Source organism: Cryptomeria japonica, chromosome 10 (genome assembly GCF_030272615.1).
Source record: "Cryptomeria japonica chromosome 10, Sugi_1.0, whole genome shotgun sequence".
Classification (NCBI taxonomy): domain Eukaryota; kingdom Viridiplantae; phylum Streptophyta; class Pinopsida; order Cupressales; family Cupressaceae; genus Cryptomeria; species Cryptomeria japonica.
Window position 1 is genome coordinate 182,683,402 of NC_081414.1, and position 15,402 is coordinate 182,698,803.

The 15,402-nt window shown below is 35.3% G+C and overlaps 1 protein-coding gene across 1 annotated transcript; it reads left to right on the forward strand.

Annotated features, from left to right (window-relative positions):
- Positions 1-9,079: 9,079 nt before the first annotated feature.
- On the forward strand, positions 9,080-12,275 carry LOC131073564 (beta-glucosidase 12). The gene is made up of 12 exons (XM_058010023.2): positions 9,080-9,322; positions 9,710-9,768; positions 9,917-9,992; positions 10,079-10,156; positions 10,238-10,325; positions 10,446-10,698; positions 10,781-10,896; positions 10,985-11,205; positions 11,319-11,350; positions 11,442-11,544; positions 11,769-11,877; positions 12,050-12,275. The coding sequence occupies exons 1-12, from the start codon at positions 9,109-9,111 to the stop codon at positions 12,222-12,224; spliced, it is 1,524 nt and encodes a 507-aa protein (XP_057866006.2). The 5' UTR covers positions 9,080-9,108; the 3' UTR covers positions 12,225-12,275.
- The last annotated feature ends 3,127 nt before the right edge of the window (positions 12,276-15,402 follow it).

Consider the following 15,402-nt stretch of genomic DNA (forward strand, 5'->3'; position numbering starts at 1 on the left):
CCCCTAGGACACAATAGGGTGTCGTTATGGGTCGTATGGTATCCTAAGGGGTCATATGGTGTCTTATGACCCCTTAGGACACCGTATGACTCCTTAGGACACAATATGGTGTCATTATGGGTCATATGGACAACTGAGGCGTCATATGGTGTCCTATGGGGCCATAGGACACCATATGACCCCTTAGGTGTTGTTATGGGTCGTATGGTGTTGTAGGGGGTCATATGGTGTCCTATGACCCCTTAGGACACCATATGACCCCCTAAGACACAATAGGGTGTCGTTATGGGTCGTATGGTGTCCTAAGGGGTCATATGGTGTCTTATGACCCTTTAGGACACCATATGACCCCCTAGGACACAATAGGGTGTCGTTATGGGTGATATGGTATTGTAAGGGGTCTTATGGTGTCCTATGACCCGTTAGGACACCATATGACCCCTTAGGACACAATAGGGTGTCGTTATGGGTTGTATGGTGTCGTAAAGGGTCATATGGTTTCCTATGACCCTTTAGGACACCATATGACCCTTTAGGACACAATATGGTGTCGTTATGGGTCTTATGGCATCCTAAGGGGTCACAGGACACGATATAACCCCTTAGGACACAATGTGACCCCTAACGACACCTAAGGGGTCATATGGTGTCCTATGACCCATTAAGACATTGTATGGTGCTGTTATGTGTCCTATGGTGTCCTAAGGGATCATATGGTGTCCTATGACCACTTAGGACAAAATATGGTGTTGTTATGGGTCCTATTGTAACCTTAGAGGTCATATGGTGTCCTATGACCCCTTAAGACACCATATGACCCCTTAGGTGTTGTTAGGGGTCATTTTGTGTCCTAAGGGGTCATATGGTGTCCTATGACCCCTTAGGACATAGAGAGAGGAGGTACTGAGGAAAATAATGGGGGAAAGAGGTGAGAGAGGGAATTAGATGGGTGTAAGGATGAAGAGGGAGATAACTCGAGGGATAGGAGAATAAGGGAATTGTGAGAGCTAGAGAGGGGAGGGACAAAGAAGAGTTTGTATCTATTCCACATTTGGCACACGCCAAATAGGGAGAGTGCCAAATGTGTACATAGAATCCCCCATCTCACCTCTCCCTTCTTTATCTCCCTTTCCTCATAGTTCCATCTCTCTCTATGAACTAGATCTCATATTCTCTCTCTCCCCTTACCTCTTCTCGGGCTCTTCATTCTTATAGATACATACTCTTCTTTGTCCCTCCCCTTTCTAGCTCTCACAATTCCCTTATTCTACTATCCCTCGATCTATCTCCCTCTTCATCCACATTTGGCACGTGCCAAATGTGGAATATGGACCACATTTGGCATGTGCCAAATGGAATATCCATTCATCACATTTGGCGCACGCCAAATAGGGCACTCGCCATATTTGGCGAGCGCTAAATGTCCGACTTTGGGAAATACCAAACCTATGGTTTGGATTTTCCTTGGGCATCCAACCCAAAGGTTTGGATGACCATTTCAGGCTAGAGACATGTTTTTATCAGAACATTGAAAATTTGACTTATTTTTGGTCGTGCTCTCCATCAGGTTTGCACGTGTTTCAATGAAGTTAAAAAAAAATACTGTGGTAAACTTGAGCTCCCTCTTAGCTATCCAAAAATGTAATTTATTTCAAATTTTGATTTTGTTAAGTCTTTCATCTATAATTTCTTTTGTTAGTGTGTCCGTTTTTTGTCAAAAACCAACATGCACTATTTTGGGTCTAGATTTTTACACGTTCATCATATTTTGAAAAAAATTACATTTTTAGAAACTAGACTCCATTCTACACAATTTAAGAAAATAAATTTTTATTTTTGATTTGTTTTAAATGATTTTAGGGGGGAGCACACTCAAATTTCTATGTTTCAGGATGTGTCCACTTCAAAAATTAGTAAAAAATCATATACTCATTAAAAAATTAGCTGAAAATTCTGGCATAAACTTCAAGGTGTTAGCTAATTTCTCACTGAAGCGATTTTAAAAATTCAAAAAAAAAGTTAACATTTTAGGGGGGGCACAACAAACGCTATGTTATGTTTTTTGCGTAAAAACAAGACCACTTTTTGTGGCCCCCCTTTTTGAAGCCCTTAATCTCCACCATTTAAAAAAAAAATTAGTAGTTTAGAAAGTAGACTCGAAGCACTCTGGCTCTTGTTCTTGTTGCATCTTCAAATTTGGAGTGTAACTATCTTCAATTTGTCATTGAAGTGCAGACTTTGCTGATTTCAAAAAAAAAAAAAAGTGGCATCTTAAGACCCCCTTTTGGTACCACAACTTGGTGCACATACCCATGGGTTAGTTATTTCTACCAATTAGTCTCCTTTTGATCTTAATTGTTGTTATTCATCACAAGGTAAAACCATTATATTAATGTTGTGTCTCTTTAATCATTCTTAATCGATACTATGATCAATCATTTAACATTCATTAGGTAAGTGTGTCTACATTAGCTTAGACATCTGTTTGTGGATGATTAACATTCCATGCTTAATCGATTTAATATTAATTAATCAATATGCTTAATATTATCAATGTTGTCTTGTATTATTGTTGATCATTAGTTACGTTTTGTATTCTATTGATGTTGGTTACTTATAATCATTCTTACTTATTGATTGGAACCCATTATAGGTCTTTCCCCATTTGAACAATGCCTTCTTTGGATCTTAATCGATAATTAATATTCAAATATTTCTTCTATATGTTGAATCAATGTTTTATTTGATGTTATATTCATATATGCTTGCCTTAGTTGATCGGCCTATCCATTTTCTTATTGATAATGTCTTATGTCTTAATTATCACATGGGTCTTTCTTCATATTGTTGACCATCTTATGTGTACACTAATCTGATTGGTCAATCCATGTTTAATGTTTCACTGCCCCAAGAAGATTTCGACCATACACTAGTCTTAGCCATTTTGTATTCTTTGGTTGAGTTGGGTTAGAGAAGATTGTGAAGTCTAGTTCCAAGATAATCTTTCATGGTTTGGTATAGGTGTCGAGACCAAGGATATGACATGGAATGATCATGTTTGGTGTTGAAGATACTAAAACTTCTATATTCATGGTGTTCTATGAAATCTTCGAAGTTGATTTTGTAGGCCTTAGAGGCTTTGGACTGGCCCAAAAGTGGTCATCAATTTCAAACACTTTAGATATGGGCCTTTGATTTTGAAGGCCTTAGAGGTTTCAAATAGAGTGCTTCATAAACTTTTTGAATCTTCAAATGGTTCGTCAATTGGACACCTAGTTCAAAATTTATTACCTCCTGAAGTCGGGTCTCCCAAAATGGGAAATGTAAAAACATGTTGGACACATGAATGAGCTGCAAAAAGGAGGTACACACATGTTGATGTGTGTTTTAACACACCATAGCACATCTTGTATTGGAGATAAGATGGGTGCCACTTTCCCTGGTGTCATTTTAGCCCATGGTTTTGTAATATTGTTTAATGATTTCATGTACTCTATCTCCTAAATATGAGGTGTGTGAGATGGGGGTTGTGTGTAAGTCTTCTAACTATTGAGTTACCTCTAGATCTCTACTTGGTGATAATCCTATAAGAAGCTTGGTCAACAAATATTTATAGTATTATCTTATTGATTTTTGAATAATATATTGGGTAGCTTTTAGAGTGTAGGATTTTTATCCTGAAAACATTTTCCCCACATAAATCACTATGTTATGGTATGAGTTCTATTGTGTTATTTTTGGTTAATTCTTGTTTAGCTATTATAAAGATATAGAAAAATATTACATTACCCTCCTCTCAAGATTAGTGTACAATATTACGTCTTTCTCATTTTCATAGAACTCACAATGACACATTTTTCTGAGTTTAGACTTGTGTCTTGGAGATCTCACAAACACCCCTTTCCTCCCCCTAACCCCATGATTACCATGCTTCAAACTTTTTTTTATCACAAAAATTTGAAATTCTAAGCGTGCTAGAAAAGTTGCAGAGCTCTTAAAATGTATTGTTTTTAATGTTTTCATGAATATTTGTGTTTTTTTTTTTTTTTTAAAGTAAACATCTTAAATTTGTACTAATAACATTAATAACAATTTGTGCAATTAAATTTTGGAAAGAGATATTGAAGGCAAATATTAAAAAAGAAAAAAAAAAATTGTGGAGCCATCAATATGATGAATTTCATTTTTTAAAGAATAATTGCTCCATTAAAATAGAAAAGATTTCAAATTATCCTTTCCTCATTATTAAAATTATAAATTTCTTATGTATATTTTTATTGTAACATATAATACCTTATTTAAAAAAGTCAAAATCCCAACTATTTTTTTTTTTAATAAAAGTGGATTATTCCACTAAACTTTTTTATTAATATTTTTTATTTTTTAAATAGGATTCAAAGAGCATACTGGAGGAAAGAACCCCGGGAAGAAAACCTCTGGTCACAGCTCATAAAATAAACCTATAGTATCTGACAGATCATTTTATGCACCGTGCCCAAAACCACATACAAAATGTGGTCACACCACATATAATATCAGTTTTACATAGAGCCCATATGACAATTTGCCAAAAAAACCCATCGGATAAAATGTAGACTCCACAGCTACTACCAATGGAAGAAGACAAAATTTTCCAAAGCCCTGTGCCAAATCCCATGAGCCAAAAGCCTTCCTGCCAAAAAAAAAAGTATCAAAAAACCTTTGGAAAAACACTATTGTATCAAATACCATGAGCTCGAACTCTCCTCTAGACAACGAACATGAATACTTGAAATGAAAGGGGAAAGCAGGAATAATTATCATCATAAAATTTTACATCAACATTACGCAAAAAAATCATATAACTATTGCTACAAACCTTCCCATACCCTAGAAGGAATTTCCTCAAAACCCACCTCTCGCTGATTAGCATTGCTATCAATGGCTAAATTTGCCAAATAATCCACAACCTTATTAACTTCTCTGTAACAATGGGATACCAAGAAAGATTCAAACAATTCTAATTTTTGTAAAATGGGATCAAGTATATACTGCAAATTCCAACAATTCAATTTCTTTTTCATAACACATTGAATAATCACCATAGAATCTCCTTCAATTATTAAGTCCTTAATTCCCAAAGAGATTGCCATATCCAATCCAAAAGACAAAGCATAAAATTCTGCATAATTGTTAGTTTTAAAACCAATAGCATGACACTTAGCTCAAATAAAATTTACATTGTGATCATAAATTACCATGCCTACCCCAGCCGACCCAGGGTTACCACGAGAGGCCCCATCAAAATTCAGTTTAAAGTGCCCCTGCGGAGGAGGTTTCCATCTAGCAGAGCATCTCTTACCTATTGCATCATTCTTTTTTAAAATTAAACCATGAGAGGGTAAAACTAACAACAACTTCCAAACTCTAGTGACTCTACTATCCCAGTGTGAAAAAGAAGTAAGATTTTCCAAATTCTTATAAATAAATGACAAAGCAACCTCAGAGATTGAAGACTGAATTTTTAACTGAACCTCAAACACATGAGACCTTGTTTTTTTAAATATCTTATTGTTTCTCTCTAGCCAAACATTCCAAATCACAATAGATGGATATATGATCCAAAGGCATGCATAAAAAGATGAGGCAAACATAAAGGGCCAAGATACAATTTCAAAATAATCTGCTACAAAAACACCCCAAAGGGAGGAAAGAAAAGTGATCAAAGGAGACCAATCTCTAATATTCACCAAAGGTGTGTGTCCATTCCATACTTCATCTCAGAATCTAACCTTGCTACCATTATGAACAATCCATGAGAGATGAGGCAAAATAACTAATCTACATTTACAAAGGAAATTCCAAATAGCAGAACCCGAAGGCAAATTTGAGACTTTAAAAATGTACTCTCTCGGTCCATTATTTAAATATTTGGAAAACATAATTTGTACCCATAAGGAGCTAGGCTTGTCATATAATTTCCAAACCAATTTAGCACCTAAGGCTAAATTTTGATTTTCCAGACTCTGAATTCCTGTTCCCCCAAGTTCCTTAGGCAAACATACCTTATCCCATGCAACTAAAGGGAGTTTCTTCTTGCCATCTTTATTATTGTTCCAAAGAAAATCTCTAAGAGTATCCTGTAAACTAACAATAGCTGCTTTTGGAGACTTCAAAACAGACATGAGATATATGGGAACAACATTCAAAACAGACTTGATGAGAACAATTTTACCCGCCAAAGTTAACCATCTATGCTTCCATGAGAGAATTCTTTTAGAAATGACCGAAATAATCTTATCCCAAAAACCAATCTTATCCTGTTTAACAAAGAAAGGAATCCCAAGGTAAGTACATGGAAGATTTCCAGTCTCAAATCCCCAAAAAGATTGCAACCTATGCTGAACTAGTTGTGATGTATTAAGGAAAAAAATCTTTGATTTATCACCATTCACTTTCTGACCAGAAAATGACGCATAATTTTGTATTATTCCTTTAATCACGTTTGCCTCTACTAACGAAGCATGTCCAAATAATAGAGTATCATCTGCAAAGAGATAATGAGAAATATTTTGGGGAATATTCTGAATCCTTATACCTTTCCAAAGCCCCTCCACTTTAGCAGCCCTAATAGCCCAACTAAAGGTTTCAGCTAGGAGAATAAACAAAAAGGGAGAAAGGGGATCTCCCTATCTCAAACCCCTAGAGGAAGTGAAAAAACCACAAGGACAACCATTAATTAAAACCGAGAATCTTGCAGAAGAAATACATGCACAAATCCATTTGACCCAGGCCTTGGAAAAACCTAACTTCTCAAGAACAACACATAAAGCCCCCCACTCTACTCTATCATAAGCCTTCATCATGTCTAGTTTAAGTATCATGGTCGGGGTTCTTTGGGTGGAAATAGAATGCAGCACCTCATGTGCTACAATTGCACCCTCTGTCGTCTCCCTTCCGGGAACAAAACCACTTTGCTCCAATGAAATGATCCTAGGTAGAATTTTTGCCAACCTAAGGGAAATTGCCTTCATAAATATCTTATACAAAGTGTTACATAAAGCAATGGGGCGGAAGTCAGCAAAAGTCTTAGTATCCTCTTTTTTAGGAATAATTGCAATCATTGTAGTATTAAGTTCTTTTAAAATAGACCTATTTCTCCTAGCTTCCTCGAGAGCCAATAAAACATCATTTCCCACAAAATCCCAATATTTCTGAAAAAATAAAGGAGTAAAACCATCTAATCCTGGAGCTTTATCCAGATTCATGGCAAAGACAACACTCTTAACTTCTTCTAAGGAAAAGGGAGACATCAACATCTTATTGTCTTCCAAAGATACTAAATGAGGAATATTAGATATAATATCATTGCTGAGATTTCCATTTTTTGAAGATGATAATGACTTAAAAAACCTAACTGCGTCTGAAGCAATGTCCTCTGGCTCTGTCAATAAATTCCCACTCTGACACTGAGTACAAGATATTCTATTCTTACATCTTTTAATCTTAGTTGAAGAATGGAAAAATTTCGTGTTCCTGTCACCATCTGAAAGCCATACCTCTCTAGATTTCTATCTCCAATAGATTTCCTCTCTTGCTAACACCTCCTCAAGCTGTAATTTTAGTGACTTCAATTCATCAAAAACTTGTGGCACCATACCATGTTGAAGCACATGAGTATTAAGACACTCAATCATATCTTGAATCCTTTGTTTCTCATGAAAAATATTCTTAAAATGCGAGATATTCCATTCCCTAATATTCAATTTCAAATAACTTAACTTCTTAGCAATCTGAAACATACGGGACCTAGAACAAAAAGGAGCAAAATTCCACCATTTCATGAGCAGAGGCAAAAAGGAAGAATCCCTAAACCACATGGGCTCAAATTTAAATGGAGACTTAAAAGAAGTCTTATCCTCAATAACTAAAAGGGAAATTGGAAAATGATCAGAACCCGAGACCGGTAGAATAGAGGAAAAGAATTCAAAATCTGAATCATTCCAGTTCTCAGATAACAAAGAGAAAAATCCCTTCTCATGTTTGTCCATGTGAAAACTCCATTCTGAGACTTACAATAAAAAAGACTCATATCAGAAATGAAATCCCCAAAGTCATCCATAATCCTTTTATTAGGGAAACACCTCCTCTTTTCTCATCTAAATTAGTGATAGCATCAAAATCGCCCCCGAAGATAATAAAGGAACCATGTTTTAAGGGAGAATAAATCCTCTTTAATTCACCCCATAACTTACTCTTCCCTTGAATACTTGACGGAGCATAAATGTTAAAAAGCCAGAATTTAACCTTCGAAATCCCAACTATTAATATAACCTGCTGATAATTATTTTTAAAAAAATCAATATTTCCCTACAATTTTTCTTAAAAGTCATTTTCCCTCACATCCTTACTATCATCATTCGCTTCACTATCACTTAGAATAAAAAGGAAATTGATTTTATTAACCTAGAAAGATGACTCTAGATCTACTAAAGTAGCTCAGTCATGTTATATTCGGGAACCAGAAATAGGAAACGGCTGGGAAAGATTAGTGTTTAGCTACACTGTATAAAATACCGATTTGCTGCTATCACAGCTTACGTGGGCCTCTACAATATGGAGTCATTATTATCAATTCGTGTTTGTCATCAACCATAGTTCACATTCCATGTATAGTTCGTTAGCTGGTTTTAACAATCTCCTAATTACATGGCCCGGACCTCGTAACTTATCTAGACATATAAAATCTTATCTTCTTCAAATTACAAATTTAGAGAAGCTTACCAGGCAAAAAGATAAGGTTTGAGTTTTCCTTTTGACAATGCATATAATTGTAATTGTATTTCTTTGCGATCCCTTGTTTTTCAGTGCAACCACGTTTATATGCATCCCTTCTTTTCTTTCAGTTATATGAATCCCTTGTTTTTCTATCAATCCACGCTTATATCCATTTTTTAAAGTCCAAACTAATGAGACAGGGACATGTGTGTACTTTTAATACGAGGAGGTCAAACTTATTTTCTAGCTGACGGCCCTCTTTTCTGTTCTATAAAAAGAAGCTATCTGTGCATCCTCAAGGGATAACTGCATTGCTTTATATTGGATCCCAAAGTCTAGTAGTTGACGATAATGGATGGCTTTAGGGGATGGAGCACCTTTACAGTGGTGTGCATGTGGTGGGTCTCTCTTGTAGTGGCTCTTGAAGGGAAAAAAGAACTGAGTAGGAGTGGCTTTCCCCATGGATTTATATTCGGTACAGCCTCTGCTTCATACCAGTATGAAGGAGCTGCTAAGGAAGGAGGAAGGGGACCAAGCATCTGGGACACTTTCTCCCATATCCCAGGTTAAATTGACTCTTCTATACATATATTTATCTGCATTTTCCATTTCTATCTATTGATTTGCTCATGTAATCCATATGAATCCCAAGGCTTAAAATTTACTATGCTAAAGATATGGTTTTTTTTTGTTAAATATGATTAAAATTCTAGGAGCATTATATTATATGAAAGGAAAGATTTTAAGTAAACTCTCAAATATGACCTTAATAAGTAGGGTTGTCTGTCAAAGCTAGGCGCTACTGAAACCCTAGAGGCCTAGCATTTGAGTAGTTTAGTACAAAAACCACTGAAAATAAATTAGCACATGGCATATATTTCATAAAGATTAATGGTCGATTGATTCGATATATATATCTATTATTTAGTAGTGTAAATGAAATTGTTTATAGGGAAAATCGATAATGGAGACAATGGGGATGTTGCTGTGGATCAATACCATCGCTATAAGGTGTGCTTTTTCCAACATTTAACTCAAAATCATATGCTTTTCTGATCTATGACAGATCATAAACTTACTTTTTCCATTTTTTTGGCAATCTGAAATCATTACCGTTTGCATCTTGAACTACATTAAAGATGGATAGTTTAATTTACAGGAGGACGTGAGATTGATGAAGAACATGGGTCTGGATGCATATAGGTTCTCTATTTCTTGGTCCAGGATATTACCACGTGAGCCCCTTTGTTTCTCTTTTCCTAAGCAAAAGTAGCTATTATTTAGCAGTGCCTCTCTGAAATCGTTTTTTCTTGGGAGACAGGAGGCACGATCAAAGGTGGAATTAACAAAATTGGAATAGCTTACTACAACAATCTCATTAATGAACTCTTGAAAAATGGTAAAATGTTTACCAGTAATGAGTATCGATGTTGAAATTACTGTAATACTGTTAAAGGCTATAACCAACTCTTGTTTGTAGATATCCAGCCTTTCATAACACTGTTTCATTGGGATCTACCGCAAGCTCTGGAGGATAAATATGGAGGCTTTCTCAGCAAAAATATTGTGTATCTAATCCTTCCAAATTATTAGACCCCTTATACCTCTATGCCCATATAGTATACACATCGATTTCATTTAATACCCATTTTCTGTGCATAAGGAGACCTGCTATTTGCTGTATGCAGGAACGATTTTGAAGCTTACGCTGAACTGTGCTTTCAAGAGTTTGGCGATCGAGTGAAGCACTGGATAACGTTGAACGAACCTTATTCCTACGCTTCTGGAGGATATAACAGTGGCCAACTTGCACCCGGCCGGCATTCGTCTTCTAATGGAAGTTCAAACCTGGGAAATTCGGCAACAGAGCCATACATTGTGGCGCATAATCTTCTTCTTTCTCATGCAGCTGCTGTGCGTCTATATAAGAGAAAGTATCAGGTGATCACCCACCTTTTTTTCCCAAATTTTTCATATTCTACCTACAACTGTTAGTATGCCAATCTGCCATTTTTATGTGCAGGCGGTGCAGAAGGGATTGATCGGAATTACAATAGTGACCCACTGGTTTGTTCCCTATTCAAACTCACTTTCTGACCGGAAAGCCGCCCAAAGGGCCATAGATTTTATGTTTGGATGGTAAGCAAAGTATCTTTTGAAAGAAGTCCACCAATGCCCATTTTAGGTGGCCGTTCTTATAAAATTGACTGGCCGTGCAAAATTACAGGTATATGGATCCAATTACAAAAGGGAGATACCCATCAACTATGAGCAAGCTTGTTGGCAAGCGTTTACCTAAATTTACAGCCCATGAATATGCTAAGGTGAAAGGGTCGTTTGATTTTCTGGGCTTAAATTACTACACAGCTCGTTACGCCGTTGATGTTTCAACGCCGCCTAATCCCAAGAACACAAGCTATACTTTGGACTCTCAAGCTAATCTAACAAGTACACATCTTTGATTTCCTCTATTTTAAGCATATGAACTGATTTGTTCTGGCAATGTTTTTAGAAAAGTTAACCGTAAACTCTCACATGGATTGCTTTTGAAATGTTTTCAGCTGAGAAAAGTGGTGTGCTCATCGGACCAGTGGTAAGGCTTACAATTTTTTCAAGAAGCATTGGATAAGCAATATTATGAAATATTAGGTGGCCAATGTTTAAGTTTTAATTGCGGACAACAGGCAGGATCGAGTTGGCTTAACGTGTATCCGCGTGGAATAGGAGAATTGTTGAAGTATATCAAAAACAGATATGACAATCCACTGATTTTCATCACAGAGAATGGTACACCTGTTATAGATATGAATATGTGAAGTATTATAGTCAATTAAAATTAACAAAGACGATTTTTACGATGCTAACTATATTCTTTGGACAGTTCCTTTAAATTTTGTTTTCTTTTTTTTTTCAAATTGTTATAAGAAATATATTTTTTGAGTTAAATTTAATATGAAAAGTTATTATTTTATTAAATTAATATATATATATTTTTTATTTTGATTTTACAGGTATTGATGAGAAAAATGATGCTACATTTACTGTAACACAAGCTCTTAATGATACTTGGCGAATCGACTACCACTCAAAGCATTTATCATTTGTTCAAAAAGCAATAAGGTAAATTGTAATAAACTTATCATTTTTTTGCAATACTATATACTAAAATAAAATCGACTACCACTCAAAGAATTTATCATTTGTTCAAAAAGGAATAAGGTAAATTGTAATTTAGACTTATCATTTTTCTTGCAATACTATATACTAAAATATTGTGATGGTTGAATGATAGGGTTGGATCCAACATACAAGGTTACTTTGCATGGTCCTTGTTAGACAACTTTGAGTGGATGAATGGCTATACAGTTCGATTTGGTCTTCATTATGTAGATTTTAATAACTATTTAAATCGATATCCAAAAGCATCAGTCCATTGGTTTGGAAAACTCTTAGAGAAAAAAGTATAAAGATAATACTTTGTATATCATTAAGAGGAGCTATGCTATAGGTATAATTTGTAGAAGGGCTACAACAACAATGTGCAAAAGAAACAATGTATGTAGATTTGTGTCGAGTTTTTTTCTTTAATGAATTCAATCAAGGTTCCAAAAACATAAATAAATTATTTTTCTTAAAGTAAGTTTGTTTGACTATTTAATATTACTATCGAACTTAAGATTCTATTTCAATTTCATTTAAATTGTGGATTTAAATATGCCCTATTATGAGTACTAGGGAGAAGGTGAATTTCTACAACATGTTCTCCTACAACATAGACTACAATATATATATATATATATATGTTAAGTCTAAATTAGTGGGAAAAAATAAATCACCTAAACCTCACAAAAACCCAAAATGAATCCTTGTAACCTTTCTTCTTAATCTTCTTCATAAAAAAAAATAAAAAAGGCAGGAATATCATAGATGGGAAGAGTAACTTTGAGATATTTCATAATCTCCTCTATAGCCCACTATATATGGTTTTGTTTGAATTTGAGTGTGTGAAAAGGTTCTCTATAATACTATTGAAGTTTACATCAACTTGGTGATCCATGTCATTACTATCATCTATAAGTAGGTTTATCATTTTTACCTCCATTATAAGAAGAACCCAAATCCCTAAGTTTAGGTTTTTAATTTCTCTCTCTTAAAAAATAAAATGAAATAATCAAACACTATGCAACTTGAGACTTTAGCATATCCAATGCTCCCCCTTGCCTCTCCCCTTTCGCTTATTAGGTATGATCTTTCCTTTGTCCATTATGGAAGACTTTGGTAACATCACTTCCTACCATGTCCAACCCTAGACATTGAATCCAACTTTCTCAAAAAATAATGTGAGCAAACTAAGGTTGAACTATAAAGAATAAGTAGGATTACCACCATAAGTAATAAGTATATCAATCAATTCTAGATCCCCTATTTCATACCATCCAAGATCATCATCAAATTTAAAACTTGTGTGACAAACTAATAAGTTGTACTTCACCTCATTATTTAGGGTGGGTATCTATATATTGTGTAGATGTATGCATTTGCATATGTTGATGTATGTATGTATGTATGTATGTATGTATTTGCATACATTGAAATATGTATGTATGTATGTATGTATGTGTGTATGTATGTGTGTGTGTGTGTGTGTGCGTGTGTGTGTGTGTGTGTGTGTGTGTGTGTGTGTGTGAGGCGAAAAATGATGATGACGAACTATTGCAAAACCACAAAGATCCCAACACAAACAATCCTAGTTCTACAATAAAACATTCACCATGCAAATTAACAAATTGAAACAATAATACCATTCAAATGCCAAGTAGGTTTTTTGATCATATGATGAATCAATAAGGATGCAGACAATTACTGAGAGGGGGGAGGGTGAATCAGTGGATAGAAAACTGACTTCACTTTCACCAAATTCAAAAATAATCTCACAAGTCAATCATTGAACTAATAGGTTTAAACAGTGAGCTACAAACTGCAATAACACTGACAGTTTAGTAGTTCTGGCATATCAAAATAACAGTATAGCAGCTCTCAAACTCCCAAACCATTTAACCACAACATCACAATACTTTACTAACAATAGTAAAAGCACATTTCAGATAATTGTCAGGCATCTTAACATAACTAAGTGGATTAAACAATTAAGAAAAATAACCATATCAAACATAACCACAAAATCCATTCACCACTTGACACAATGATTTTTGACGTGGAAACCCAAATGGGAAAAACCATGGTGGGGATTAATACCAACAATTATTTTGAACTCTTCTGAAGTTTGTCTTGTTAGGACCCAAGCATGTTAAATGTTTACAAAATGTCCTATTAGGAACAGATCTTATTAGGGACCACCCAATTAAGGGATTTGTCCTATAATGCCCTGTTAGAAGCAATACCCTATTAGGAGTAACCTTGATAGAGGATTTGAAATCCAAGCTAATGGATCACTTGGTTAGAGGATTTAGAAAGCACTAAACCTAGTTAAGGGATTTAACTATTGTAACTGTTAGAGAACAACAAGGGTTTGTTGTCTGGTAAATAGCATTACTTTACTTGATTAGATCATTTTCATGCTTCTATCTGCATTCACACATACTGTAGATACTCCTTCTAGTTTGACAATCAATCACACTGACACTTAACCAAAATTGCCAACACTACAATAAAATAACTCATCGACCTTATAAGAAAAAAAATAGGTTGGTAACACATCACAAACCTAATATCTCATAGAGATTACAAACAAATCAATTCAAGTATGACCGTTAGATTACATAGAAATCATCAGCATATTATACAAGACAACCCTGACCGTTGCTTGATCATCGCTTCATCGATTCCTGTAGCTCATCACGTGGTTTCCACTCCATGCAATGTATTCGCTCATTCCCAAGATAAAACTGTTATCTCTACACGCCAAAAACCAATTGAAACTTATCACATACAACATGCATACATGGCATAATCATTACTGATAACCATTTGATAATAAATCAATACAACTGATTCACCAAGCTCCATCGGTTAAGGTTTGGCACATCAACAGATAGGGTTACTGGTTCCCTTCACTTGCTCACCTACCAGTTATAAAACAACATCATTACTGGTTACAATTGATATCAATGACAACACAATAGGTCATCAATGCAATCTTCTATCAAATGCCAAAAATCTCCCCCTTTGGCATTGATGGAAATGTTGGATATTGTTGGCATATGGGCAGATTGTTGGATATTGTTAGCATATGATGAACCGATATGTTAATATGATGATAATATATGTTGTCATTGATGTTAATAAAGTTGAAGTGAACTGGTATGAAGAGGTATGAGGAGATGTAGTGAATCAGTGTCAGGGTTTCACTAAGTGTGACTACCGGTTGACAGTCTCAGCTCTAGGGTTATTGGTTTGGTGATCCAGCTTATGCGATGCAACCGATGATACTTTGTGATGAGTTAGCAAAGAGATGTGAGTGAGATCAAGGTGCAACATCAACCTTATGCACGTGAAGGATTTCCTTGAGGATCTTTCATGAGAAGATCGACTGTGTTTGAAGTCTACCTCGAGGATGATCATTCTTCTTGGTAGTATGAGAAGAAAGCATGATGGGTTACTGATTACCATGTACAGTGAAGAATG

Bases quoted from the DNA above. Each gene is read 5' to 3' on its own strand.
- LOC131073564 (XM_058010023.2), top strand. From the start codon at position 9,109: ATGGATGGCTTTAGGGGATGGAGCACCTTTACAGTGGTGTGCATGTGG. The intron at 9,993-10,078 runs GTGAGCCCCTTT...CTTGGGAGACAG, and splicing joins TTGGTCCAGGATATTACCAC to GAGGCACGATCAAAGGTGGA. The intron at 10,326-10,445 runs GTATCTAATCCT...TGCTGTATGCAG, and splicing joins TTTCTCAGCAAAAATATTGT to GAACGATTTTGAAGCTTACG.